Below are 25,954 nucleotides of genomic sequence, written 5' to 3'. Positions count from 1 at the left end.
TAAGGAGATGGGTGTCTATTTATGTCTCCTATTCAACTTTCCAAAATAAGCACAGAGTTAGTGATTTGTTGCTTTGAGTATTTCATAGACTGCCATTGCAGTGGGACTGGAGCATCTGTGGTCCAGCTAAGTTCATCTGCCATGTGAGAGCGATGGCCTCTGCTCCATGCATTAACCCACTGCCAACATCAGTTCTGCTAACCTTCGAAACTGGTGAGAGACACGATCCACTTGCTTGAGCTCAACACATTTAATATTGAAAATTCAAACCTTGCCTCTCTATGAGGTCATATAAAGAAATAATATAACCCACACCCTGCTTCCCATAAAGGCCAACAAAACTCTAGAACTCATCATTTGAAAATGAATCTGAAATCATAACCCTATCTGTATAAAAATTGTGATGCTTCTAGACTTAGGATAAAGTGCACCACACAAAAGGCAAAGCTGGCAGGATCCTAGATACACCACTAAATTAAACAAGTGGAACATGCAAAGGCTCTATTGAATAAGGGAGGGCTGGGATAGCAAAAATGACAGCACAGCTCTCTGCATTACTGTCTTTCTCAAGTACCTCCATTTGGTAAATATTTTTAATTAGATCAATCGATTTCTAGATCCTGAAACAAAAGATCTGATATAATCAGAACTATGGAAGATCTACATAGATCAAAAAGGTTTTAGATATCATCATGCTAATTGGGCACAAGACTGGTATGGACTTACTATGAAGAACGACCATCAGGTTCCACTAAAGCACCCTGTATGTCTCGATCACACACTCCAGAGGGAGCGCCAAGTAAATACAAAGGATTCTATCCAGTACAGGAAATCCTACATTCCCTAACAAGGTAAATATTTTAAACGCTCCGGGGAAATAGCTGAAAAGCAGCAGGCAGCACATACCCATGTTACCCATTTTACAAAACAAATTACCGTTTGTTCATTGCCTTCTCCTGTTGAAGGCTGGTAGGTGATTCTGTACTTCTGCACACGACCACTAGCAGGGTCCCACTTAACAGTCAAGCTGTTAGATGTGGCGTTGTACACCTGAAGGTTCCGTGGACCACTCTTCGGAGCTGAAAGAAGATTGTTAAAAACATATTAAGCACATAGAAGAATCCCCCATTCCGGATTAAAAAAAAAAAAAAACAAGAACAAACAAACTAGCAAAATCTGTATAATTTCCAGGGAAACTGAGACAGCTATGTACCACTGGGTTTAGAATTAAATTTAAACTAACAATAAGGTCATTGAATAGTAAATGGTTATTTGGTACTGAATGAATGTGTCCCCCCAAACTCTGTCCTCTTGAATCATGAAGCCCTGATGCTCAATACAGTAGAATTTGCAAAGGGGGCTTTTGTCGATGATGTCATGAATGTGGGTCCCTCAAGGGAGGAGGCATGAGAAAGCTCATCTTCTGTCTACCATGTAACAGCACAATGAGATGAATGCAGATCTCTGCCCAAGAACAGAACTGGCCGCCATAATATCTTGATCTTGGACATTCTATTCTCCAGACATTTTCAGTGGTACTAGAGATTGAAGGTACGGCTTAGAGATGCTAGGCTACTTCTGCTGACCCTTCGTTATGTTATGTGTTTATTCATTTATTTATGGGGAAACACACCTGCCGCACGGTTTGGAGGAGTCAATAGGAGTCAATTCTCTCCTCCAAAATCTCAGTGGATACTGTAGCTTGAGCTAAGTCTCTCAGGCTTGGTGGCAAGCACCTTGGCCTGCTGAGTCATCTTAACCGCCCTTGTTTTTTGTGTTTTTATTGTTGTTGTTGTTGTTTTATTGTAAGTCAAGGTCTCACTAAATTGGCCAAATTGGCCTTGACCACATGATCCTCCTCAGCCTCCCAAGCAACTGGAACTACAGACCTGAAGCACCAAATCTGCCTTCTGGTCTCCAGAATTATTGGCATGTTTTTGCTGCTGACACCATCCCGTATGTTAAGGAAACCCCAGTTGACTCATACACTCTTCAAAAAGTAACAGAAAAATCAAGTGTCTCAAGAAAGGCCAGTTCTGGAAAAGGCAAACCTTACTATTAAAATGCAGAAAGCCTGTGCACAATGCATTTGTTGGCCTTATTTGTTAACTTAAACTTTGTTCATTCAGACAATCCAATAGGTTAGCTTTTTACCTTGTGTTGTTAAGGGTATCAGACGCGCTAAAAGAAAACAGAATTTGTAAATCATTAGAGGTATAGCTGTAGCTCTGTCTCCTAACATTAGTTTTGAACTATAAAGATCCTAGTTGAAAGTTAAACACCTACGTGTGCGCTCGCTGCCACTCAGGTCCTCACTTTCAGACTCATCAGGATAGATGGCGGTGATGGAGACATCATACAACGTGTTGGGGTTCAGATTTTCAAACAGCAAGGTATTTTCATCTCCATTTAAGATGGTCTTAGACAAAGAGGAAAAATCATGGGCACACTAAATTAATAATCCATTTAGATCATGCATACCCAATGATATCTTGCTACCATCTTCAGGTGAATGGTTCCTCTGCACCATTAGAGATACATAAACCCAAAGCCACTTGTTTAAGATGATTTTTATCTGCAACAGAATGTGGTGCTTTGAATAAGAAGTGTCTGCCATAGACTCCTGCATTTGAATACTCAGTCCTCAGTTGCTGGTACTGTTTGGAGAGGCAGAAGGGAGGTGCGGCCTTGCTGGAGGAAGTATAACACCAGAGGTGGGCTTTAAGAGCTTACAGCCTTGCTCCACGTCTAATTTTCTCCTTGCTTGCATTTGAGGACATGATTCCCCACCTTCCAGCTCTGGCTGCCATGTCTGTCTGCTCTGTGCCCCCTCACCATAATGTGCTCTTACCCCTCTGGAGCCTTAAGCCCAAATCAGCTCTTCCTTCCATGAGTGCTCTAGGCCATGGTGCTTTATCACAACAGAAAGTCACTGATACACAGAAATAATCTATATTTTAGCCGGGCTTTCATATAAGCAAATGGAGAGAGAATGAGACAGAAGGGAGAAACAGAGAGACTTAATGTTACCTCCATCTTATCTGGGTTTCCGACAGGTGCCCAAGTTATTCTGTAGAGAGACACATCTGAAGCTCCATGATCCCAGGTCCCCCTGAAACTCTCTGGTGTGACCTCAGTAAACTGTAGGTTGGTTGGGGCTGGAACAGGCCCTAACATAAGAAAGGCAAGAGTATATGTTTCAATGGGAACTATAAACTCCATTTAATATAATTAAAATGTTTTATTTTAAAGGGTATAGTTAAAAAAAAAACTGCCAAAATACATAGCATTAGAATGAAATATTTTACTAGTTTAGCTCATTGAAAAACAACATAGAACAAGCAGTATACAGTTATAATTCATAGGTTACTAAAATATGTAAAATGCATAGATCTACTAAAATGATCTTTTTAAATTACTGTTTAGTAATACTCTTCTATTTCAGTGGTTCCTTAACTTTTTGTATGCCAATATTTTAATGATCTAATGTAGCAGCAATATACAAAGTACAAACTGTGACCTACAGTTGGACAGCACATGGTCCTCACCCAGTCTGTCAGCGACCCCAGAGATCCAAGAATTCACATTAAGACGTATCGCATTAGAGACAGTACAATAGATACCACTGAAACTCAGTAGGTCATTGAGACATATATTAAAGAAAACAATATTCCAGTAAATTTGAAAACATGGGTGGATTTCTAGATGGATATCACCTACCAAAAATAAGCCAGAGTAAACAGCTTAAACAGATCTACAAACAACAATATTGAAACTACAATTTTAAAAAATAGTAAAAAGTCCAATGATGTTGGAAGGAATATTTATACATGGTGGGGGAGTTCCTATAGGAGTTGGAAGCAAGAGATGGGGAGTAGGTGTGATCAAAATAAATTGTGTTCATCTATAAATGTCTCAAAGAATAAAGAAAATATTTTTATATAAAAAAAAAATCCCAGACCGAGCATGATGGCACACACCTTTAATTCCAACACTGGGGAGGCAGAGACAAACAGATATCTGTGAGTTTCAGGACAGTTTGATCCATATAGGAAGTTCCAGGCCAGCCAGGGAGAGATAGGGAGAAACAGTTTCAAAAGACAAATTCCAGGCCCAAACATATTCACTGCTGAATTTTAGCAGACCAAGAAATAAACAACCAAACAAAAATTGTAATACAATGATTTTGTAAATGTTCCATTAAAAAGAAAAGGAATAAATGCTACCAAACTCTTTTAACAAAGTCAATATTGTCCTAATCCCAAAACTAAAAAACCACAAAAACAAAATTTTAGGGCAATCTTCCTGATGAACACAGGTGCAAAACTTATGGGAAAAAAAACTTAAAAATAAATTTAAGAACACATCAAAAAGATCATTGGCCATGATTAAGTTGTCTTTATCCCAGGTAGCCAAGGATGTAAATGACCTCTATAAGAAAATCTTTGAAAATCTTAAGAAAGAAATTAAAGGAGACACTAGAACATGAAAAGAACTCTCATATTCATGCATTCAAGGAATTAACATTGAGAAAATGACTATCTTAACTAAAGTAATCTAAAAATTGAATAGAATCTCAGCCAGACTTCCAGTATCATTGTTCATAGAAATAGATAAAAACTAAATATAACAACAACAACAACAGCAACAACAACAAAAAACCTGAGCAAAATGAACACCAGAGGTAGCATCATAGAGGACTTCAAGCCATGTTACAGAGCCATAAATACAAAGATCAGCATGGCACTGACTCAAAAAAGCAGATGCATAACTCAGTGGAATCAAAGACCAAAACATAAATATATGCAGCTATACTAATTTGATTTTTGACAAAAACATCAAAATGATATACACTGAGGCAAAGAAAGTGCACTCAACAGATAGTGCTAAATAAACTGCATATCGCATGTAGAAAAATGAATTTAAATCCCAATTTCTCGCCCTGGAAAAAAATTCAACCCCAAATGAATCAAAGACCTTAAAGTAAGATCTTAAAGTATTAGGTAAGTGTAGAGAAAACACTTCAAGATATTAGGCATAAGCAAGGACTTTCTAAACAGGATAAGAGTCGCTCCAGAAGTAATAACAACAATTGACAAAGAAGACCACCACTCCTGAACTCTCATCATCGGCCACATCCCTCTCTCCCAGTACTCAAAACCTACTGTACAAGAGTATACATGAACGCATCACAAGTTTGTTCTAGGAATAAAGTGAACGTGATAATGGAAATAGGGAGAGCGACCACTTCCATGGTACAGCTCAAAACAACTCAACTGTTACGGATGCCCGTTAGATATGCCTAACATTTCAAATCTTAGCTTTTGAAAGCATGCATTGAAAGCATAATCTCATTACTGAATTATCCATTTCCTCTCTTTTTATCTGTTGTATACACAGAACTGTTGACTCACCACAGCATCTTCTCTATCAGTGGTTTTTAACCAGATAAGAACTGACAGCAAGGAGAACATTAAAGTGGTTACAAGAGTTCCCATCACAGTGAAGTTTAAAAGAGAGAGAAACGAGCATGCCTGAAGTAAGGAGTTGGTTGTAACACTGGCAATACCCTGATCAAATATGGACAAACCAGCACCAACAAAAGAGATCGTGAGTTTGGGTGCGGGTTAACAGCCAGCCCTCCTATTATATCAAAGGCAAAGATGCTAGACTCTGGCTTCTGCAAATGTCCCATACCTTGGTGCTGATCCCACCAGTAGATTACAGATGAGGTCCAAAAAGCTATTTAGATTCTCTAGATCTGTGCTGTCCTGTGGGGACCACTAGACGCCTGTGGCTATTGAGAAGTTAGTGTGGCTAGCCTACAGGAAGATGCATTGTGAACACGAATATAAGAAGTATTTTCAGAAAGTATGAGACCCCTTATTATAATTATGCTGAAGTGTTGAAATGATAAATATTTTTTTATTTTATCACTTGTGGTTTAAATAAAATCATTTATTAATTTGATGTGTCACATTATCTTTTCTTTAATGCAGATCCTGGTGATTTTTAAATTATATTTGAGGCTCCTGTTGTTAGTTTAGGATACCGCTGGTCGTCAGCCTTCATTTTAATCGATATTGTGATCAAGTTATTATAAATTGAGCTCTTTCTTAGATCATTATATGCTCATCACTGAGTTGAGTAATTAAAGATATAAGACCCTCTGCCTTCACTAGGAAGGAACAGGAGGATGGTGTAAATACGAAAGGAACAGCAGGCCTGATCTGAGTCAAACACTACAGAAGTAGCAAAGCATGGACATTGGAACAGAATGGAGCAAGGAAGGAGGGCCCCGGCAGGTTATCCTGTGTCTCTGTGTCATGATGTCCCCTCAGGCCACCTCTCCTTTTCTGGGGTCTGACTGCCCGTTCTCAGTCCCACTCATCTGATCATCCTTTCATGGCCCTGGGACTTTCTGGTAACCTTTTATCTTGACAGCTAAATTGTGAACTGCTGAAGGGGAAAGAGGCTTATATGTACTGTTTATCCTGATAGCATTTTATATAAGAAGAAAATTCAAGAAAGTAATCTTCAGACCCTAGCATCATCAATGCTGGCCACAGAACATTGAGAAACAAATGTCTCAGGAAGCAAAGATTTGCAAACATGTTAAGTATTTCCAACATGTCACACAACAGGTTGCAACTCACGGGTTGTCTCATAAGCAGTCGCTGGGGGAGATGTGCCCTCATCATACACTGCAGAAACGCTCACTTCGTACTGGGTTTGGGAGGAGAGGTCTTTGAGGGTAGTGCTGGCCCTTGATCTGTCCACCTCCACCTGTAACAGGAAGAAAGCAGTAGGGGCCTCTTAGAAGGGATTTTCTCTGGCCTCTCTTCTTCTGCTTATTAGAGCTAGCAGTGCAAAGCCACAAGGATCACGACAGACACCAAAAAAAGCAGGATTTTCAGTTTGCATAAGAATCCAGAAAATGGGCACAACTTAAATGTTCCAAAGTAGGGAAAAAAATGTATGTTCTGGAGCTGTGATGACCTGATTTTCGGGCAAGCAGTGACTGACTGCCTGTGGCTTCAAGCAAACAAACCATTTTTATCTGCATCTTTGTCTCACTACTTTCAGAAATGATCGTTTATACAAATCTCATTTGTTATGCATAAGAGCTGTGAGACGCACTGACCATTACATTCATTTGAAATGAAAATCCAAAATTAAATGGATGTGTACAGACATATAAAATAACTTGTACAAATATATACAAAGGTAGGAAAGGTTGATTTCAAAAACAATGCTTCTGGAATTCTGGCATTAAAATTCCCTCAAGAGCACCCAATTTTTTTTTGATTATTCAGTTCACATCCCACTCACTGTCCCCTTCCAGTCACCCCCTCCCTTTCTCCTCTGAGCAGGTGGGACCCTCTGGATATCCACCACCACCACACTGACACTTCAAGGCTTTGCAAGGCTAGGCACTTCCTCCTTTCCCACTGAGGCCAGACAAGGCAGCCCACCTCGAAGAACATATCCCATGTACAAGCAACAGCTTTTAGGCTACCCCCTGGAAGAGCACCCAATTTAAATGCATCTTCCAAAAAAAAAAAAAAAAAGCTGCTTCATTTTGCTCCCACTTGAATCACATTACAATGTAAAAAGCTGTGCACCCCAGCATCACCTCAAAAAAGATCAGTCTGAGCAACACAGTCCTGTTCCTCCTTTCTCCCTGACCTGCCCAACTGACCATCTTACCATTATCTAACACATTCCCTTTCCTCCCCCAACCCAGCATCTTCTCACCACCTTGTATTTTTAGAACATTTGGAATTTTTAGTCATTCATAGACAAGAGAGTACCATATAAGGCAACTAGATGAGAAGGAAATACCTCACGGATTCTATAACTCTTTATCTACTGATGGATGATGTTTTTAAAACTGATGGATGAGATTAAAATCACACAGCAGAACATTTCCAAGCTAAATCTAACGCAGTCCAATATATTACTGATTTTCAAAAAAATGTTTTGACTGCACAAGTTTTCTGCCTTTCATTAACAATGAGACAAATATTCAAAACACACTATCATTACCCTAAATAAGGCTATTTTGTTAAGCTTTGCAGGAAAACAACTATTTCCATATCCTTCCTCATCTCCAACCTACCTCTTTGAAGTCATCTTCTGGAGTTTTGTATCTAACAATGTATTTGCGAACTTTTCCAAGCACAGGTTCCCAGATGACATTCATGGTGCTGTGGGTCACATCTCTGAGTTTCACTTCCTGAGGTCTGGGTAAGGGCACTGAAGAAGAATAAGACATTAGTACCAGATGTGAGTCACAATAGAGCCTTCAGCATCTGCACAAACTTTTCAAGAATAAAACTTAAAAGTATGTAACTAAATTATTTTTGTTTGTTTGTATTTTGTTTTTTGAGCCAGGGTTTCTCTGTGTAGCCCTGACTGTCCTGAAACATTCTATAGACCTGGCCTTGAACTGGGCAATCCACTTGCCTCTGGCTCCCAAGTTCTGGGATTAAAGGCGTGTGCCACCATGCCCAGTTTTATTTTTAAAATAGACCTACCATTTTTTTCAAGATGGACTTGCTTTATTCTGTAGAAGAAATAGGATATATGCTTTTATTTCACTGCTGACTTCTTGTTTACTTGATAATCTCCAAGTCTAGCTAAAACTACTTGCTACTCAGTCATAAATGATATGTCTTTAGACATTTATGTCTTTAAATAAGTTAATTTATATGTCTTTAAATTTATGTCTTTAAATAAGTTAATAAGATATTGAAATAAGTTAATATTGAAAATGAAATCTATCACAGAATGTTCCCTTAAGGATGTTATAAATCTCTTGATAACCTTTCAGAACTTGACAGTAAGACACTATTCCTGAAGACACCACATACCTGAGACATAGAACATGGAGAAATCAAGCTGGTACTAACCTAGAAACTGCATCCCAGTGATTAACTTTCATGGTGATTTAAAGAGTTATATATACCATCAGAGGGGGAAAGTAGCCATCATTCTTGCACAACTATGAACCCTGAGAGCTACAATAATGGCTGGCCTAGTAACATATGCTTACTGATACAACAGAGTCACAAATGTCATGGGGGAAACCAACTACTTTCTGGTTTGATTTAAGTCCTGCTCCACAAGATGAAATATATACTTATCACCACCATTATTAAAGCCAACAACCTCTGACTGTGCATGTCATAACCCATAGAGAGCTTACTACTATTACTATGATAAATATACTATTAAATCAATTCCTTATAACATCATTTTATCTATAAATTAATGCATCTCTGAGACATTCCCAGACAAGATTATTGTAGTAGATGGTGAGTAACAGGGAGACTTGTAACTGGTCAGGGTGTAAAGAAAAAATTATGAAGGTTCAGGCCTAAATAGGAGATGTATATAAAAACCCAAAGCTCAAAAAAAAATTCTGAAATAGGGGACAAAAATATTTTAAGAGCCAGACATGGTAGACAATTACAAGGCCACAATATTCTCCAAAGTCAACAGAATAGTTGCACATACGAATTCACAAGAATTGTGACAGCATGTGTAAGACCTGTGAAAGTTCAAGCCAGACAAAACCCAGCCTGGAGATTGGAGGTAGGAATGAAGTCCCACCACTGCTAAATAGCCATTGGCAACTGATACATTCTGATAGACAGTGTATGACCTGATGAACTGAACAGGTTTCATTGAATATCCATATGCCCAAGAGTGTATGGGCAGCACAAATTGGACTCAATGGGTTTAAAAAGAAACAGAACACAAAGTTGGGAGAGTAGGGAAGAGGAGCAGCTCTAGTAAACACCAGAGGATGGATATGATCAAAATGTGTTTCATGAAATTCTCAAAAAAATAATTTTAAAGAATATTATAGGGTATGCTCTATAAGCATGCTTTTGAGAGTGAAAAATAAAAATGGGTCAATGTTAGGTACCCACTAAAATTGTAAGAATGACTATATTTGCCTAAATGGTTGCAAGAAAATCTAAGTGAAAAAAAATATATCAAATCAAACAAGATGTTACCTTTTTAAAAAGGAGAAGATAGACTACAGCCTGTGCGCTTCCCAGGAGGTCCACAGAAACCAAAGTCAAAGGTGAGAATATTGCCCAAATACCCATACCTGCTGGGTCAACAATGGGGCCCTGCTGACACAAGGCCCACCTCCCCCACCACTTACCACCCCAAGGTCCACTTTCCTTCTGGCCCACTTTCCCACCTGAGCCAGATAAGCAGCCTGATACCCACCCAAAAGCTACAACCTATGAGCCTCCCAGGAGGTCAGCAGTAAACAAGGGCATAGGAGGTCTGCAGTGACCAGGGCCATAGGAGGCCTGCTTTAACCAGAGACACAGGAGGCCGACTCTAACCAGAGACAACACTGCTTGCCTCCTAGGAGACCAGCCCTAAATCAGGTCACAGCGTTCTACCTGCCTCCAAGGAGGCTGGTTCCAGTCAGAGACACCCAAGCCAGCTAACACTAGAGAGAACCATATGGCCAGAGTCAAGCACAAGATCATAAGCAACAGAAGCCAATATACTTTGGTATCATCAGATCCCAGTTCTTCCACCAGAGGAAACCTTAGATAGCCTAACATGCCTGAAAAGCACCTAAACTCCCATCTCATGAAGATGATAGAGGCTTTTAAGGAAGATATTAAAATGCCATAAAAAATACAGGAAAACATGGGCAAACAAGTAGAAGACCTTAAAGAAGAAACAAATCCCTTAGAGAAATACAAGAAAATACAATCAACTGTGTAAAGTAAATGAATGACACAGACCAGGCCCTAAAAAAGAAAATAGAGGCAATAAAGAAAACACAAAGGGAGGCAACTCTGGAAATGGACAACTGAGGAAAGAGATTAGGAGTTACAGATACCAACAGAATGCAAAAGATAGAAGAGATAATCTCAGGCATAGAAGATACCACAGAAGACATTGACACATCAACCAAAGAAAATACAAAGTATAAAAATCTCCTAACCCAAAATAATCAAGAAATTAAGGACACAATGAAAAGTTCAAACCTAAGAATAATAGGAATAGAAGAGGGTGAAGAATCCCAACTCAAAGGGCCAGAAAACATCTTCAAGAAAATCATAGAGGAAAAGTCCCTCAATCAAAGAAAGAGATGGCCATAAATGTACAAGAAACCTAGTGAACATGAAATAAATTGAACTAGAAAAGAAAAATCCTCTAATCACATAATAATCAAAACACTAAGTGCATAGAACAAAGAAATAATATTAAAAGATGTAAGGGGAAAGGGTCAAGTAACATATGAAGGCAGACCTATCAGAATTAAACCAGGCTTCTCAACAGAAATTCTAAAAGCCAGAAGATCCTAGACAGATGTATACAGGCCCTAAGAAAGCACAAATGCCAGCCCAGGATACTATATCTACTATTCTCAATCATCATAGATGGAGAACCAAGATATCCCATGACAAAACCAAATTTAAACATTTTTCTACTGATCCAGCCCTACAGGGGATAATGGAATGAAATTTCCAACACAAGGAGGATAACTACACCCAAGAAAACATAAAAATTAAACATTTCACAACAAACCCAAAAGGACAGAATCATACACACACACAATACCACCTCCAGCAACAAAAATAGCAAGAACTAACAATCATTTGTATTCAACATCTCTCAACATCAGTGGACTCAGTTTCCCAATAATAAACACAAGCTAACAGATTGTATTTATAAACAGGATCCAGCATTTTGCGGCATTCAAGAAACATACCTCAGTGACAAAGATAGACACTACCTCAGAGTAAAAGGTTGGGAAAAAAAGTTTGCTAGAGTGCCATTGTAACATCTAATAAAATAGACTTTCAACCAAAAGTTATCAAACAGGATGGGGAAGGACACTTCCTATTCATCAAAGGAAAAATTCACCAACAGGAAATCCCAATTCTGAACATCTGTACCCCAAATGCAAGGGCACCCACATTTTTAAATGAACTGTACTAAAGCTCAAAACACACATTGAACATCACAAAATGATAGTGGGAGACTTCAACACTCTACTTTTATCAATGAAACAGAAACTAAACAGACACAGTGAAAATAACAAAAGTTATGAACCAAATGGATTTAACAAATATCTACAGAACATTTCACCCCAAAATAAGAGAATACACCTTCTTCTCAGCACTTCATGGAACCTTCTCCAAAACTGACCTCATAATCAGACATAAAACAAATCTCAACAGATACAAGAAGATTGAAATACTCCCATGCATTCTATCATATCATCATGGACTAAGGCTGGACTTCAATTAACAACAAACACAACAGAATGCCCACATACTCATGGAAACTGAACAACTCTCTATTCAATGAAAACTTGATCGTGGAAGAAAGAAAGAAAGAAATCAAAGACTTTATGGAATTCAGTGAACATGAAAATACATCATGCCCAAATTTATGGGACACAAGGAAAGCAGTACTAAGAGGAAAGTTCATAGCACTAAGGCCTTCATGAAGAAATTGGAGAGATCCCACACAAGCAACTTAACAGCACACCTGAAAGCTCTAAAGCAGAAGTAAGTAAAAAGGAGTAGACAGCAGAAAATAGTCAAACTCAGGGCTGGAATCAACCAGTTAGAAACAAGGAGAACAATACAAATAATCAGCAAAACCAAGAACTGGTTCTTTAAGAAAATCAACACGATAGATAAACCCTTAGCCAAACTAATTAAAGGCACAGAGACAGTATCCAAAATACCAAAAATAAGAAAAAGAAGACCTTAGAACAGAAATTGAGTAAATTCAAAACTCACCAGAAACAATTATAAAACCTATACTCTACAAAACTGGAAAATCTAGATGAAATGGATGACTTTCTAGACAGATAATACATGCCAAAGTTAAATAAAGATCAGGTAAACTGTCTAAACAGTCTCTAACTCCTAAGGAAATAGAAATAGTTATCAAAAACCTCCCAACCAAAAAAAAATTGCCCAGGGCCAGATGATTTTAGTGCAGGATTCTACCAGATTTTCAAGAGCTAAAACCAACACTCCTCAAACTATTTCACAAACTAGGAACAGGAAAAAACACTACCTAATTCATTCTATAAAGCCACAATTATTCTGATACTTAAACCACACAAAGACCCAACAAAAAAGAGAACTTCAGACCAATCTTGCTTATGAATATTGATGCAAAAATACTCAATAAAATTCTCACAAACCAAATCCAAGAATAGATCAAAACCATCATTCAACATAATCAAGTTGGTTCATCCCAGGGATGCTGGGGTGGTTCAATATATGAAGCAATATATACCAAACCAACAGCCAACATCAAATTAAATGAAGAGAAACTTGAAGTACTCCCACTAAAATCAGGGACAGGACAAGGTTACCCTCTCTCTCTCTCTCTCTCTCTCTCTCTCTCTCTCTCTCTCTCTCTCTCTCTGTCTGTCTGTCTATTCAAAACAGTACTCAAAGTTCTAGCTAGAGCAATTAAACAACAAAGGGAGATGATCAGAATACAAATTGGAAAGCAAGAAATCAAAGAATCACTATTTTCACATGATATAATAGTATACATAAGCAGCCCCCAAAATTTTACCAGAGAACTACTACAGCTGATAAACAACTTCAGAAGAGTGACAGGATATAAAATTAACTCAAACAAATCAATAACATTCCTTTATACAAATGATAAACAGGCTGCAAAGGAAATTAAGTAAACAACATCCTTCATAACTCTTACCAAGCAAGTGAAAGATCTGTACAATAAGAACTTCAAATCCTTAAAAAAAAGAAAAGAAAAGAAAAGAAAAAGAAAAAGAAATTGAAGAAGACCTCAGCAGATGGAAAGATTTCCCATGCTCATGAATTGATAGGATTACCATAGTGAAAATTACCAACTTTCGGCAAACAATCTACAGATTCAATGCAATCCCCATCAAAATTCCAACACAATTCTTCATAGACATGGAAAGACATGGAAAGAATTTGAAACAATTCACAAATTCATATGGAAAGACAAAAAAACCCAGGATAGCCAAATCAATTCTCAGCAATAACACAACTTCTGAGAGAATAACCATTCCTGACCTCAAGTGGTACTACAAAGCAATAGTGATAAAACCCGCATGGTATTGGTACAGTTACAGACAGGTTGATCAGTGGAATAGAACTGAAGACCCAGAAATAAGCCTATACACCTATGGACACTTGATCTTTGACAAAGAAGCCAAAAACATACAATGGGAAAAAGAAAGCATCTTCAAAACATGGTGGTCTGTATATAAGAGAATGAAAATAGATCCATAATTTATCACCTTGCACAAAGCTCAAGTTCAAGTCGATCAAGGACCTCAACATAAAATGATATACACTGACTCAAGTAGAAGAGAAAATAGGAAAGAACCTTGAACTCATTGGCACAGGGGAAAATTTCCTGAACAAAAGAAACAACAATAGTTCAGGCACTAAGATTAACAATTGATAAATGGGACCTCATGAAACTGAAAAGTTCTTTTTTTTTTTTTTCTGTAAGCAAAAGACACCATGAATAGGACAAACTGGCAACCTACAGATTGGGAAAAATCTTCACTAACCTTACATCTGAAAAAAGGGATAATATCCAAAATATATAAAAGAGTTCAAGACATTAACCTAAAAAAAAAAAAAATAACCCAATCAAAAAATGGGGTATAGAACTAAACAGGAAATTCACAAGGGAAGAATCAGGAATGGCTGACAAGCACTTAAAGAAATGTTCAAAGTCCATAGAGACCAGGGAAATGCAAATCAAAAGGACCCTGAGATTCCACCTTACACCAATCAGAATGGCTAAGATCAAAAACTCAGGTGACAGCACATGTTGCTGAGGATGTGGAGAAAGAGGAACACTCCTTCATTGCTGGTGAGATTGCAAACTGGTAAAACCACTCTAGAAAATCAATTTGGAGGTTCCTCAGAAAATTGGAAATAGATCTACCTGAAGACCCAGCAATACCTCTCTTGAGACTATATCCAAAAGATGCCCCATTATGCAACAGGGGTACATGTTCCACTATGTTCATAGCAGACTTATTTGTGATAACCAGAAACTGGAAACAACTCAGATGTCCCAAAACAGAAAAATGGATATGGAAAATGTGGTTCATTTATCAATGGGATACTACTTAGCTATTCAAAATGAGGACATCGCGAGTTTTTCAGGCAAATGGATAGAACTAGAAAATATCATGCTGATGGAGGTAATTCAGACCCAAAGGGACTTGCATGGTATGTACTTACTAATAAGTGGATGCTAGCCAATAAGTACAAAATACCCAGTATACAATCCACAGAACTCAAGGCTAACAAGCCAAAGGGCCCAAGGGAAGATGCCTCAATCTCACTTGGGCGGGAGAAGAAAGCAATCACAGGAGTAGGGCTGGAAGTGAGGGACCTGGGTGGGAAGGTCGACAGGGAAGGGAAGAGGGAACATGATCGGGTATTGGAGGGGAACAGAACTGAAGCCCTGAGGGCCAGCAAAAAGAATGGAAACAATCACCCTTAGGAAGTAGGAAGTAAGGGGGACCTTCTAGAGTCCTGAAAAATGCTCAGGACTCTAAGGAAGGGACCTTAGATGAAATGCCCTACAATGGAGAGAGATAACTTGTAAAGTCCACCTCCAGTAGAAAGACGGGTCATGAAGTTGAGGAATAGAGTTGCCATCCCACAGTCAAAAACTCTGACCCAGAATTATTCCTGTCTGAAAGAACTGCAGGGACAAAAATGGAGAAGAGCCTGAGGAAAAGGAGGTCCAGTGACAGCCCAAATTGGAACGCAGCTCAGGAGAGGACCCCACGGTCCTCTCTTTTACTGGTGCTATGGTGTGCTTACAAACAGGGATCTATCATGACTGCCCTCTAAAAGGCCCAGCAAGCAGCTGAAAGATTCAGATGCAGATATTTACACTCAACCAATGGACAGAAGCTGATGACCCTTGTTGAATTAGGGGAAAGCTGGAAGAAGCTGAGGAGGATGGTAACCCTGTAGGAAGACCCTATAGCAGTCTCAACTACCCTGAACCCCCAGGATCTCTCAGGCACCGAGTCACCAACCAGGCAGCATACATCAGCTGATATGAGGACCCCAACACATAGACAGCAGAGGACTGTTGGGTCTGGACTCAGTCAGAGAAGATGCACCTAATCCTTGGAAAAACTTGAGGCCCCAGGGAGTAGGGAGGTCTGGTGAGGTGGGAGGAGACATCTTCTTGGAGATATGGGGAGGAGGTGTGGGATGTGGAACAGTCATAGGGTGGACCGGGGGGGGGGGGGGGAGGATAAAGTCTGGACTGTGAAAAAAATTAAAAAATAAAAAAGGAGAAGATAAAAGGCAAAAGCCATTTTTGTTTTTCTCCTTTTTTTTTTGTTTTTGGAGGTTTGGGGGTCTCTCTGTCTGTCTGTCTGTCTGTCTGTTTGTTTGAGACAGGGTCTTTCTACATAGCCTTGGCAGTCCTGAAACTCATTATGTAGACCAGGCTAATCATTGAACCCACAGAAATTGGCCTGAATCTGCTTCCTGGGTGCTGAGATTAAAGTTGTGCACCATCATCCTTGGATCTATTTTTTTTCTCTTGCTGTAATAGATGTACCTCCTTCTAGCTGCCCACTGGACTGTTTCTCTTCATCTTTCACATCACCTGTGCAGGTCTCTCTTCTCCAAGTCCTATTTCTAACGCCATCTTTCTGATCCCTCTGTCTTTTCATTACTTCTGGATTTTTACATCTGCATCCTTTCCTTCTTGTCCTTCTTTCCACTATTGAGGTCTAGAACCATTCGCAGATCTCTTATCCCATTTGTCTGCCATCTCACTGTGGGTGTGAACTTGGGTTCACTGTCCCAGCCACCTCTGAACATGTGTTTCCAATCTGAATCAAATCCCACCCTCTCATGTATCACTGCCCAAATCCACAGAGTCACAAGCACTGGTTAGGATCTAACACATAACAATGATAAATCTTTACGGTTGTCAATAAATTTATACTGATGGGCTCTTTCTTTTCTCTGCCACATGATGATTGTGTTTCTTCAATATCCTTTTCACCCTTGAAGTTCCTTCTTCAATTCCCTCAGAAGGGTAGGCTAAGGAGCACTAAATTTGAGCCATACATCTATCACAGAAATTTCTACTTCTCCAAGCATAAGACAAATTACACTTCTTAAAGAAGGGATTTTTTTTAAAACCGCTATGAAAACAAACTTCATCAGCCCAAGACACGGAACAATATACAGAAGAGCAGACGAGAAAACACCCACACCCACTGCTTTGCATCATCCAATGGTATAGTCCCAACACCAAGCCTGATGACTGGGATATAATGCATGAGCAATGCATTGTGGGATTGAGTAGACTGATGAGTTGACAAACTTGAACTAAGTATTTATAAGTGCCAATTTTCACTTCAACAATGTTTGAATTTAACCCCCTAAATATCCTTTTCCAAACTGCAGTTACACCATAGTCCTAGTCTCATGTATCTTACATAGTGTACTTTATAGATTAAAACAAGCACTCTTGTGCTGGAGAAATGTTTCAGCACTTAAGAGCACTAGGTGCTCCTCCAGAGGATCCCAGTTCAATTACCAGCATCTACATAACAGCTCAAAACTATCCATAACTCCAGTTCCAAGGGATCCATGGCACCAGACATGCACATGGTACACATATGTATACATGTAGGAAAATACCTAAACACATAGAAAAATAAATAGATCTTTTAAAAAATACACTATTATTTCATGTATATTCCTTGATTAACATGTAGCAATTCTAAACTCCACTGATTATAAGATATGTCTGAATATAAGGTTCATTAAACATGAAAAGAAAAATAGATATATGTAAAGATGATAGATATAGATAGATGATAGGTAGATAGTAGATAGATATAGATAGATGATAGGTAGATAGTAGATAGGTGGTAGGTAGGTAGATAGATAGACAGACAGACAGACAGACAGACAGACAGACAGACAGATAGATAGATAGATAGATAGATAGATAAGAAGACAGGTAGATGATACATAACAGATTGATTTTTGATCAGTCATGACATGACATAACATGATACTCAGAAGGGTTCTACTTAGAAAGAGAAAGAAGGAAGGAGGTAAGGGAACAGGGAAGTAGGAAGACAAATTAAGGAACATACAATTGCATAAATATATGGAATGCCAAAATCATGAACATTTTTTCATATACTGACCTAGAGGGAAAGATTAATAACTATAACTATGAACTAATTGTCAAACTATCATTAACATTGTGCTGAAGTGTTCCAACAAGTGTCAAGTTTACAACAATGAGAAGCAGAAGAAAGCAACATCTTACATGTGACTTCCCGAGCTTTGGCAGGTTCACTAGTGAGGTCATGCAGGACAGCCTGGACGGTAACCTCATACTCTGTGTTAGGAAGGAGGCCGGTCAGCTGCACATCGTTCACTGTTGGCCCCACACGCATCTACACATGGACATGCCAGAGGGAAAGAAGACATTCAAGTCAAATGCTTCCACTTACTAGGAGATGAAGAGAAGCCTGTTTGTAACCACTAGATTAAAACACAGCTTTTATGCCCAAATATAAGAACTGGAGATTTTTTTTTTCATGCCAATGTTTTTAGTGTGCTACAGGTCACAAACCTCATTTCTATTGGGGGAGGGTATGATATTATATATTGACTCATAAATACTGCAGTATAGTATGACTGTAAATCTACAAAGTCTGAGAACCCCCAAGTAATTAAGAAAGAGATGTCTGTCACCTCTTTGGGCCTTGCTGCTCCTGGAGATCGCGTAGGCTGGTATGACACGGTGTAGCCAGTAGCTCCTCCCACAGGCTGCCATTGCACGTGCATAGTCGTAGGGCCAACATCATAAATATTCAGGCTGACTACAGGGACTGGCACTAGGAAAATATGAGAGAGGATATCAGTTGAATCCCTGCAAATGTTTCCTATTTTATTAATAAATATATATGCTAAATAGAGAATTGTTGCTTGAGAAATTAATGAGTTACTATACCTCCTTCCACCCATAAAAACCCATCAGTGTTCACTGCACTGGATTCTCCAGGATACACATTCCAACTAATAAATAGAGGAGGATGCTCAAAGTTCAGATTACAAATAGCATTCCAATGAAACCATATGAAAGCCAAAATAGATAAACTTGCTGAGACTTTAATCCCTTTTTCTGGAACATCATTAAACTATTTTTATTCTGTAGTCATAGAACTTCAGACAGAAGTTACCAACACATTGTTTCATTTAATTCTTTAAAAAAAGCAACAACAACATACTTAAGATGTTGAATTTCACACATCATTGACTGGGACACAGTGGATTTGTCAAAGGCTGGCAGAAGTCTCGCATGTGCCCTCCCCTGTTTGTCTTGGAAATGAAATTATGGAGCTATCATGTCCCTCTTGCTGTCTCATTTCTGACTTACGGGTTTTCTCTGTGCCCTTCAGAGGCTCACTGTACTCATCTTCCACCACAGAATACACGTTCACCACATACTCTGTCTCAGGCTTCAGATCCTTCAGCACTGTGCTAGTTTCTAGTCGACTCACATAAAACTGGAAGGGAAAATAAAAAGAATAATGCTCAACTCCGTTCTTTCTGACAGACCTCTAAACAGCCAACTGCAGGAAGTTTAGAAAGTATCCCATGAGACTTTGCCTTTTGTTTTGAGAAATTACTAGATTACAGAGCAATCTCAGGTGACAACATAATTTATTTTCCCAGCTATGATATCCACGTTTGTAAAAGTAGTAAAATTTGCCGTCTTCAGTAAGTTTCCCTTGTCAACTTTATGAGTCTAGTCTAAGCATACGAGTCAATTAACTTGTTTGAAAACTTGGACTGATATTCTACAGTGCTCAGAAACCATTAAGAACATTTTAAAAGCTATTTCCCTTTAATGGGGTCCAAATAGAAGTGCCAGCCTCTAGAGGAACAGAGAGTACCACTCTTCATTCACCTCTTGTCTTTCACCCCATGTTTTTCTCTGGACTCTAATGAGGATAACCCGGTCTTCATCACAGGGAAAAGGGCTTAAGGGTCACCTGCTCACCTCCTGGCGTTTCCCTCCAGAGACAGGGTAGTATTCCACCTTGTATCTGTCCACACTGTCAGAAGGGGGTGTCCAGCTCACTCTAAAAGAACGGTGAGTTCTCTCTGAAATAACTAAGTTAGATGGTGCTTCCAAGTCACCTGTGTGTAAAGAGAAAAGATACACACTCTCATTTCTGCAGCATAGTGGTAAAGGAAGAAGTTAGCTCAAAATGGTGTTGATCTACACAGAAGTTTTCACAGCCTCCCTTTAACATGAAAGTGGATGGTGAATTTGTACAGAGGTCCATTGCCCATTGGCCTCTCTGAACAAATGGCTAAAAGATTAGTCTCAGAAGAGTCAAATTAGAGTGCTTTGTCCTTCTTTAAACACGGTCTCCTGTTCTTTATGAAACTACTAGTTAAAATGTCACCTAGACCCAAAACCTCTGAGCCATCTCTCACACCCTCTCCTCTCTCAACCCCTTCTACAAAATTAGTAGAAGGGACCTAAACCAGACAATTCTACTTTTCCATGGTCTGAGGTTAAACCAATATCCCTAGCCCGTTACCATGTCTACACATGTTGTGTTCTATGATGACAACACTAGTGGCTTATCTGTGTTGAGTTTCTTTAGAGCACTTACTTCTTGTGTGTTTAAGAAGAATGAAATGCAAATATTAATAGTTTTAAATATGGCTATAGACATTTTTTAAAAACCTGTAGTTGTGCTTTCTGTGGGAAGATATGAGTGAAATAATGTGTAACGGTAACTAGAAAATAAAAAGTTGATGTAATAAATACATTAAGACCAATAGCAAGACGTTGTAAATAATGATTTAAAGAGAGAGAAGTTGCTCTTATGTGACCATGAGCATGAAAAATCACGTTCATACAAACTCCTTTGGGTTTCTTTGTAAGCCCAAATTGAATGAATATGTCTGCTCTTAGCACTTGGGTCAAAGTCAAGCTTACAAAATTATCAAGTCGTTTTATGGCCTGGGAAACTTCAGTGATTGCAACTATTACATAGTTGATAAAAATAAAGAAAAAAACAGATAATAGATGTTTTCATCCCCACTCAAAGTTCACTCCAATTGAATAAAAAAAGAAAAAGACAATTCTCTCAGTTCACCCAAAGCCAGAAGCCTAAAAATTCTGGCTGCCCAACTGGTCTGTTTCTCCAGGGAAAAGGTCAGTGTGTTGTTCAAAATTCAAAAAAGAATATCTGCAAAAGTTTGAAGATAGTCATACAAGAAAGAGCATGACATATGCAGTGTGGATGTAACCAAGGACACGGACCTTGAGAAATGTTTCTGCCACACTGTTAGAGTTTATCCGGTTGTCTCTGGAATCATGGTAGGCTAATGACAGACTGCTTGCTTGTACACAATCCACATGTCTAAGAGAAATTTCCTCACACTCTAAGGATCATGGATCTGTCATTAATTCTGCAAAGCCCTTCAGTATTGGTGCTTCTGGTGTCTTGTCCTACAGGTTGCACAGATATTGACCATTCTATGCCCTCCACTGTCACTACAAACCCAGTTCTAAAAATTATTTCTAAGCCACAATCCCTTTCCATGGTTATAGCATTCAAAGCCCCACAACAGCACCTCTATCCATCTGACCCTAACTAGGCAACTTCTCAAGGTCTATGTCTTCTTGTGCTTTCATACGGTCTAACCTTTAAGCCTGTAACTTCTCTTTACATTTGGAAGTTATCAGTGCAGATCATCAAACTTGAAAATCTGCAGCTGAAGAATGGAAAGCGGACATAAGATGTCTTTCCCAGTCCTATACATTAGGAAGCTGAAAAAAGCTACCAAATATTACTGAGCAAGCCAAATTCATCAACTTGTAAGTCATAGCCATCAGAATAACATAGCACTGAAGTGAAGCTGCTCACTCCCGGACAGATCTGGGCTAAAACAGGAGGGTCCCTCAACTCTCTTTCCATTTTTTTTTTGTCTCTTTCCACTTTTATTTGTATCAACTAAGCCATATAAACTAAATGAATCCTTAAATAATCTAGAAGCCATTTCCTAGTTTGGTGCCACCCTCACCCCCCCCAAAAAATAATCATTTTAAAATGAACTAAAGCAGTGACCCTTAACTAGGAAGTTCCTCAAAGCAGACATCCAGCACCAGTAATGACAATTCTACAAACATCTGGAACCATTTCTACTGTGTCTGTGAGGTTAAATTCATTCTAACTTTCCCAAGAAGCAAAATAAATTAATGGAGGGCAGTTTTACTATAATATTCCTATATAAAATGAAAGAAATTTCCACATGCAACAAGAACCAAGTTTTATAATTAATTTTCACAAAGCCTTCAACTATTTACTATGTGCCAGATGTAGACACTATAAATTGCACTGTTATATTTAGTCACCACAGCTCAGGGACTCTCCTGGTATCCCGGAGGCAGAAGCCTCTAATGCTCCTGAACATTTCATGAGGAGGTCTCCACCCAGATACACCAGCATCTGGCCAAGCTTACCAGGGCCCTTGACACTGTTACACAAGTTGATGGTGAGGTCATCCACAATCTTGGACAATGACTCAAAATCTGCCACATTGTATGCGTGAGTGTCGTCTGGATCAGTGGCAATCATCTTTAACTCAACCTCATCAGCATTCTTAATACCTTGAAAAAAGAGTTGAGATGAAAGCACCTTTCAGGAAAAATTAATGGAATGAAGCAAATACTTCAGGTCTTTTTTTTTTTTACCAGTGCTCCTTCACTGTGCCTATATTGGTCTATAATCACATGAGTGCAGGTGCCTCTGGATACCCTGGTGGTTGTGAGCTACCTGATGTAGGTGCTGGGAATGGGACTCAGGTGTTCTGCAAGAGTAGTACCATTCTTAAGTGCTGAGCCATCTCTCCCTCCCCAGCAGTATTTTTAAATATCCCTTTACTATAATGAACTCATAAAAACAGGACAGAGCTGTCTTTTCTCTAGGTACATATAGTACCTCTCCCTAATTCCAGAACTTCTTTTGTAGGCAAATAAAGCTCCCTTTTTAATGCCATCAAGACAAAGTATGAATGTCTTTTTTTTTTTTTTTGTAGCTTCTTATTTCTCCTTCTCAGATACCGATAACTCTTGTTCATTCCAAAAGAACTAAAGCTGGAATTAATATTAGTTTTTCCCCATTTGCTCATTAATTTTAGTTCCTCTCTCATTAGACTTTTGCTTACGAGGGTCAAGAATTCTGACATTCATTGGTATGAGTAAGCATGGTGATCCAATAATATTTTTTAAATACAGAAAATGTCCTCAGTATACCTGCTGCCTCAGGGCATGACTATCCCCTCCAGTGCTTACCAATAGCAAACAGCTCCACTCCTTCATCCTTGAGTTTCTTGGATGGAGCCTCCACATCATCTTGTGATTTTCCATCGGTAATGAGAACTCCAATTTTGCGAGCACGAGGCCTCATGCCAGCTTGAGTCTTGAAGCTCTGTTGGCGAATGAAATTCAAAGCCATGCCTAGTGGGATTTTTAAAAGACAGCCAGTCATATCATCTCTCAGCTACCTTCCTGACCAAAAGGCATGTGCCAAAACCTCACCAAAGCATCCTGACTCACCTGTGAGTGTGTTTCCTCCTTTGTACGGTAAGTTTGCCACAGCCTGTAATAAACTCTTCTTGTCTCTATGAGCATTTAACTGCCACTCTGTTCTGGGGTCTCCACTGTACTGAGCGAGGGCTAAAAAATAACAGCATGGACTTTAGGATGTATAAAAGATAGCAGTAAATTGTCAAAGGTTTTCAGTATTGATGAAACCTACCAATTTGTACTCTCTTGGGACCAATTTCAAAGACTTCCACGATACGAGAAATGAAGCTTCGCACTGTTCTAAAATTTGCACGGCCAATGCTCCATGACCCATCCACCAGCAACACAATGTCTGCTTCAGCTCTGGTGAGACATTCCATCCCTGACATGGCAACGGTAAGACAAGACAGTAAGAAGCACATAGTTGGTAGGTCGTCCCCTGTGCCACCCAAGTTGTCTATTTAACATTGCAGCTTGGTCTCATAATTTAAAGACATGACTATAATTTATTAACCTTAAATAACATTCATGAGAACCACTTTCTCCAAATATCATTTTGGTGGCAAATCTTTTCTTCATCTGTGACTATATTTTCTCACAACCATAGAGCCTAGATATTTTAGTTAAACTGTGATGGTCAGTTTGAAAGGCTCACACAATCAATACCTAAAATAAGAAATGAGAATGCATAGTTATCTAACAACAAATATTAATATTTTGAATAAGATTTGGATGTGCTATGAGATAATGCATTCTCCTTCACTACTTAAGATATTAGCAAATGAGCATAACATGGACTGGTTAAATGTCTAAACTCTAAGTGATTCCAGTGAGCCAAAAATATTCTTCATAATAATTAAACCACCAGGTAACCATTACATGTTATGGAGCATTGGACACATGACTCTTAAAATCAGACCTTTGTGAAGTAAAGACACGTTTTAAAAACTTGAAACACTGTTCTATTATTTCATTGTTAACTGTTCAAGTTTTTCACCTATTGTAGATTAAAAAAAATTAGGTAAATTCAGACAGCAAAGTTTGCACATTTAAAGAACTGAGAAAGAAGGAAGACAATTTGGAAAAGGATGCAGAGAAATACACAAATGGAAAGCTGTCAAGACAACAAACACAAACACAGATACAAAGCTAAGGTGCTTTGGGAAGAGAAAATAATCCCAACATCCTCAGTGACAAGCTAAAAAATAAAAATATAAGTCAGTTAATATCATCATACGAGAAACAATGAAACAATGCAACACACCAAACTTTGAGACTTTCTTTTATCCACTATAACCTTTCCCATTTATTGAAATCTTATCAGATCATATTTACATCACTTTTGAAATGGACAAAAATTCAGCAATGCTCATCACATTATCAATTACAAAAGTGCCCTCTGTGTATGACTTTTCTCACGATGGCTGGCTGCCATGTACTGTTCTAGAACCTACATCTTTACAGCCTGCTGTGGTTATGCTAAGACCTACTGGTTTTAATAAGCTCTTTTCCTTAAAATTTAGAAGGAAACTCTACCTCCTATTAAATGGTGGCTTGCCTACATCAAAGCTGTAACTATGGCCAGGGACAAAACATCTAAAGGGCTGTGCTAGCATTCTTCTTCTAAGCCATGCTTGCCCAGTTCTTTATGTATAGAGCCTTCTTTCTCCATCCGAGTAAGTCATCAAAGTCAAAAAATATATAACTATTTTAACAAAAGAAAATCATATCACTAAAAAGAAAAATAGAAAGTTACACTTCATAAAAATTCACTTTAAAATAATCCAGTGTTTAATTAATGCAAAATTGAAAAAAGGTTCAACTGGATATTTAAAGCAGTTTCTACAAATATAAAAGAATATGTCAGTTATTTAAATAAATTGTAATGAAACTTATATTTGTCATTGTTTAATAGCCTCACACTTCACATGTACAATAGTTTCTTAATACTATTTTCCCATGGAAATATAATTCAGTTTCTTACCAGAAGATAGAATTGGTGTCACAGTTGTGTCAGAAAGAGTTGTCATTTCTTGCCCAACGAGTGGTAAACTTTCTCCTCCATCAAACATCCCAAAAACATTGACTCTATAGGTGGTGCCTGCCCTGAAATAGTGATATGGAGAGTGGGGTAGACCATAGTCTCAAAGGAGCAGGTTTCATCTTGTTAGACACTTATTTTCACTAACAAACTTTCACCCATAGGAATGTAAAGTATTCAGTATTGTGAAAGAAGATAGTTACCACCTTGCTGGTGGGGAATCACAGGAAACTAGCCACCCAACATTCCAGG

The 25,954-nt window shown here is 38.6% G+C and overlaps 1 protein-coding gene across 2 annotated transcripts in view; it reads right to left on the bottom strand.

Moving 5' to 3' along the window:
* The window catches only part of Col12a1 (collagen type XII alpha 1 chain), a 120,947-nt gene that overhangs the window by 54,656 nt on the left and 40,337 nt on the right, over nucleotides 1-25,954 (bottom strand). Inside the window, exons 17-31 of one of the 2 annotated variants that reach the window (XM_052187756.1) lie at nucleotides 25,646-25,767; nucleotides 23,894-24,043; nucleotides 23,692-23,811; nucleotides 23,428-23,592; nucleotides 22,597-22,743; nucleotides 20,113-20,252; nucleotides 19,486-19,615; nucleotides 18,801-18,943; nucleotides 18,370-18,499; nucleotides 8,123-8,259; nucleotides 6,657-6,786; nucleotides 3,031-3,170; nucleotides 2,287-2,419; nucleotides 2,155-2,181; nucleotides 937-1,079 (exon numbers count right to left, since the gene is read on the bottom strand). In XM_052187756.1, the coding sequence (XP_052043716.1) occupies nucleotides 937-1,079; nucleotides 2,155-2,181; nucleotides 2,287-2,419; nucleotides 3,031-3,170; nucleotides 6,657-6,786; nucleotides 8,123-8,259; nucleotides 18,370-18,499; nucleotides 18,801-18,943; nucleotides 19,486-19,615; nucleotides 20,113-20,252; nucleotides 22,597-22,743; nucleotides 23,428-23,592; nucleotides 23,692-23,811; nucleotides 23,894-24,043; nucleotides 25,646-25,767 (1,957 nt within the window). The remainder of the gene's footprint in view (nucleotides 1-936; nucleotides 1,080-2,154; nucleotides 2,182-2,286; nucleotides 2,420-3,030; nucleotides 3,171-6,656; nucleotides 6,787-8,122; nucleotides 8,260-18,369; nucleotides 18,500-18,800; nucleotides 18,944-19,485; nucleotides 19,616-20,112; nucleotides 20,253-22,596; nucleotides 22,744-23,427; nucleotides 23,593-23,691; nucleotides 23,812-23,893; nucleotides 24,044-25,645; nucleotides 25,768-25,954) is intronic. The other variant, XM_052187755.1, reaches the window with a different exon arrangement.

This window comes from Apodemus sylvaticus, chromosome 7, assembly GCF_947179515.1.
Source record: "Apodemus sylvaticus chromosome 7, mApoSyl1.1, whole genome shotgun sequence".
Taxonomy (NCBI): domain Eukaryota; kingdom Metazoa; phylum Chordata; class Mammalia; order Rodentia; family Muridae; genus Apodemus; species Apodemus sylvaticus.
Note: the sequence above shows the minus strand (reverse complement) of the source record. Positions and strands in the feature narration are given on the sequence as shown.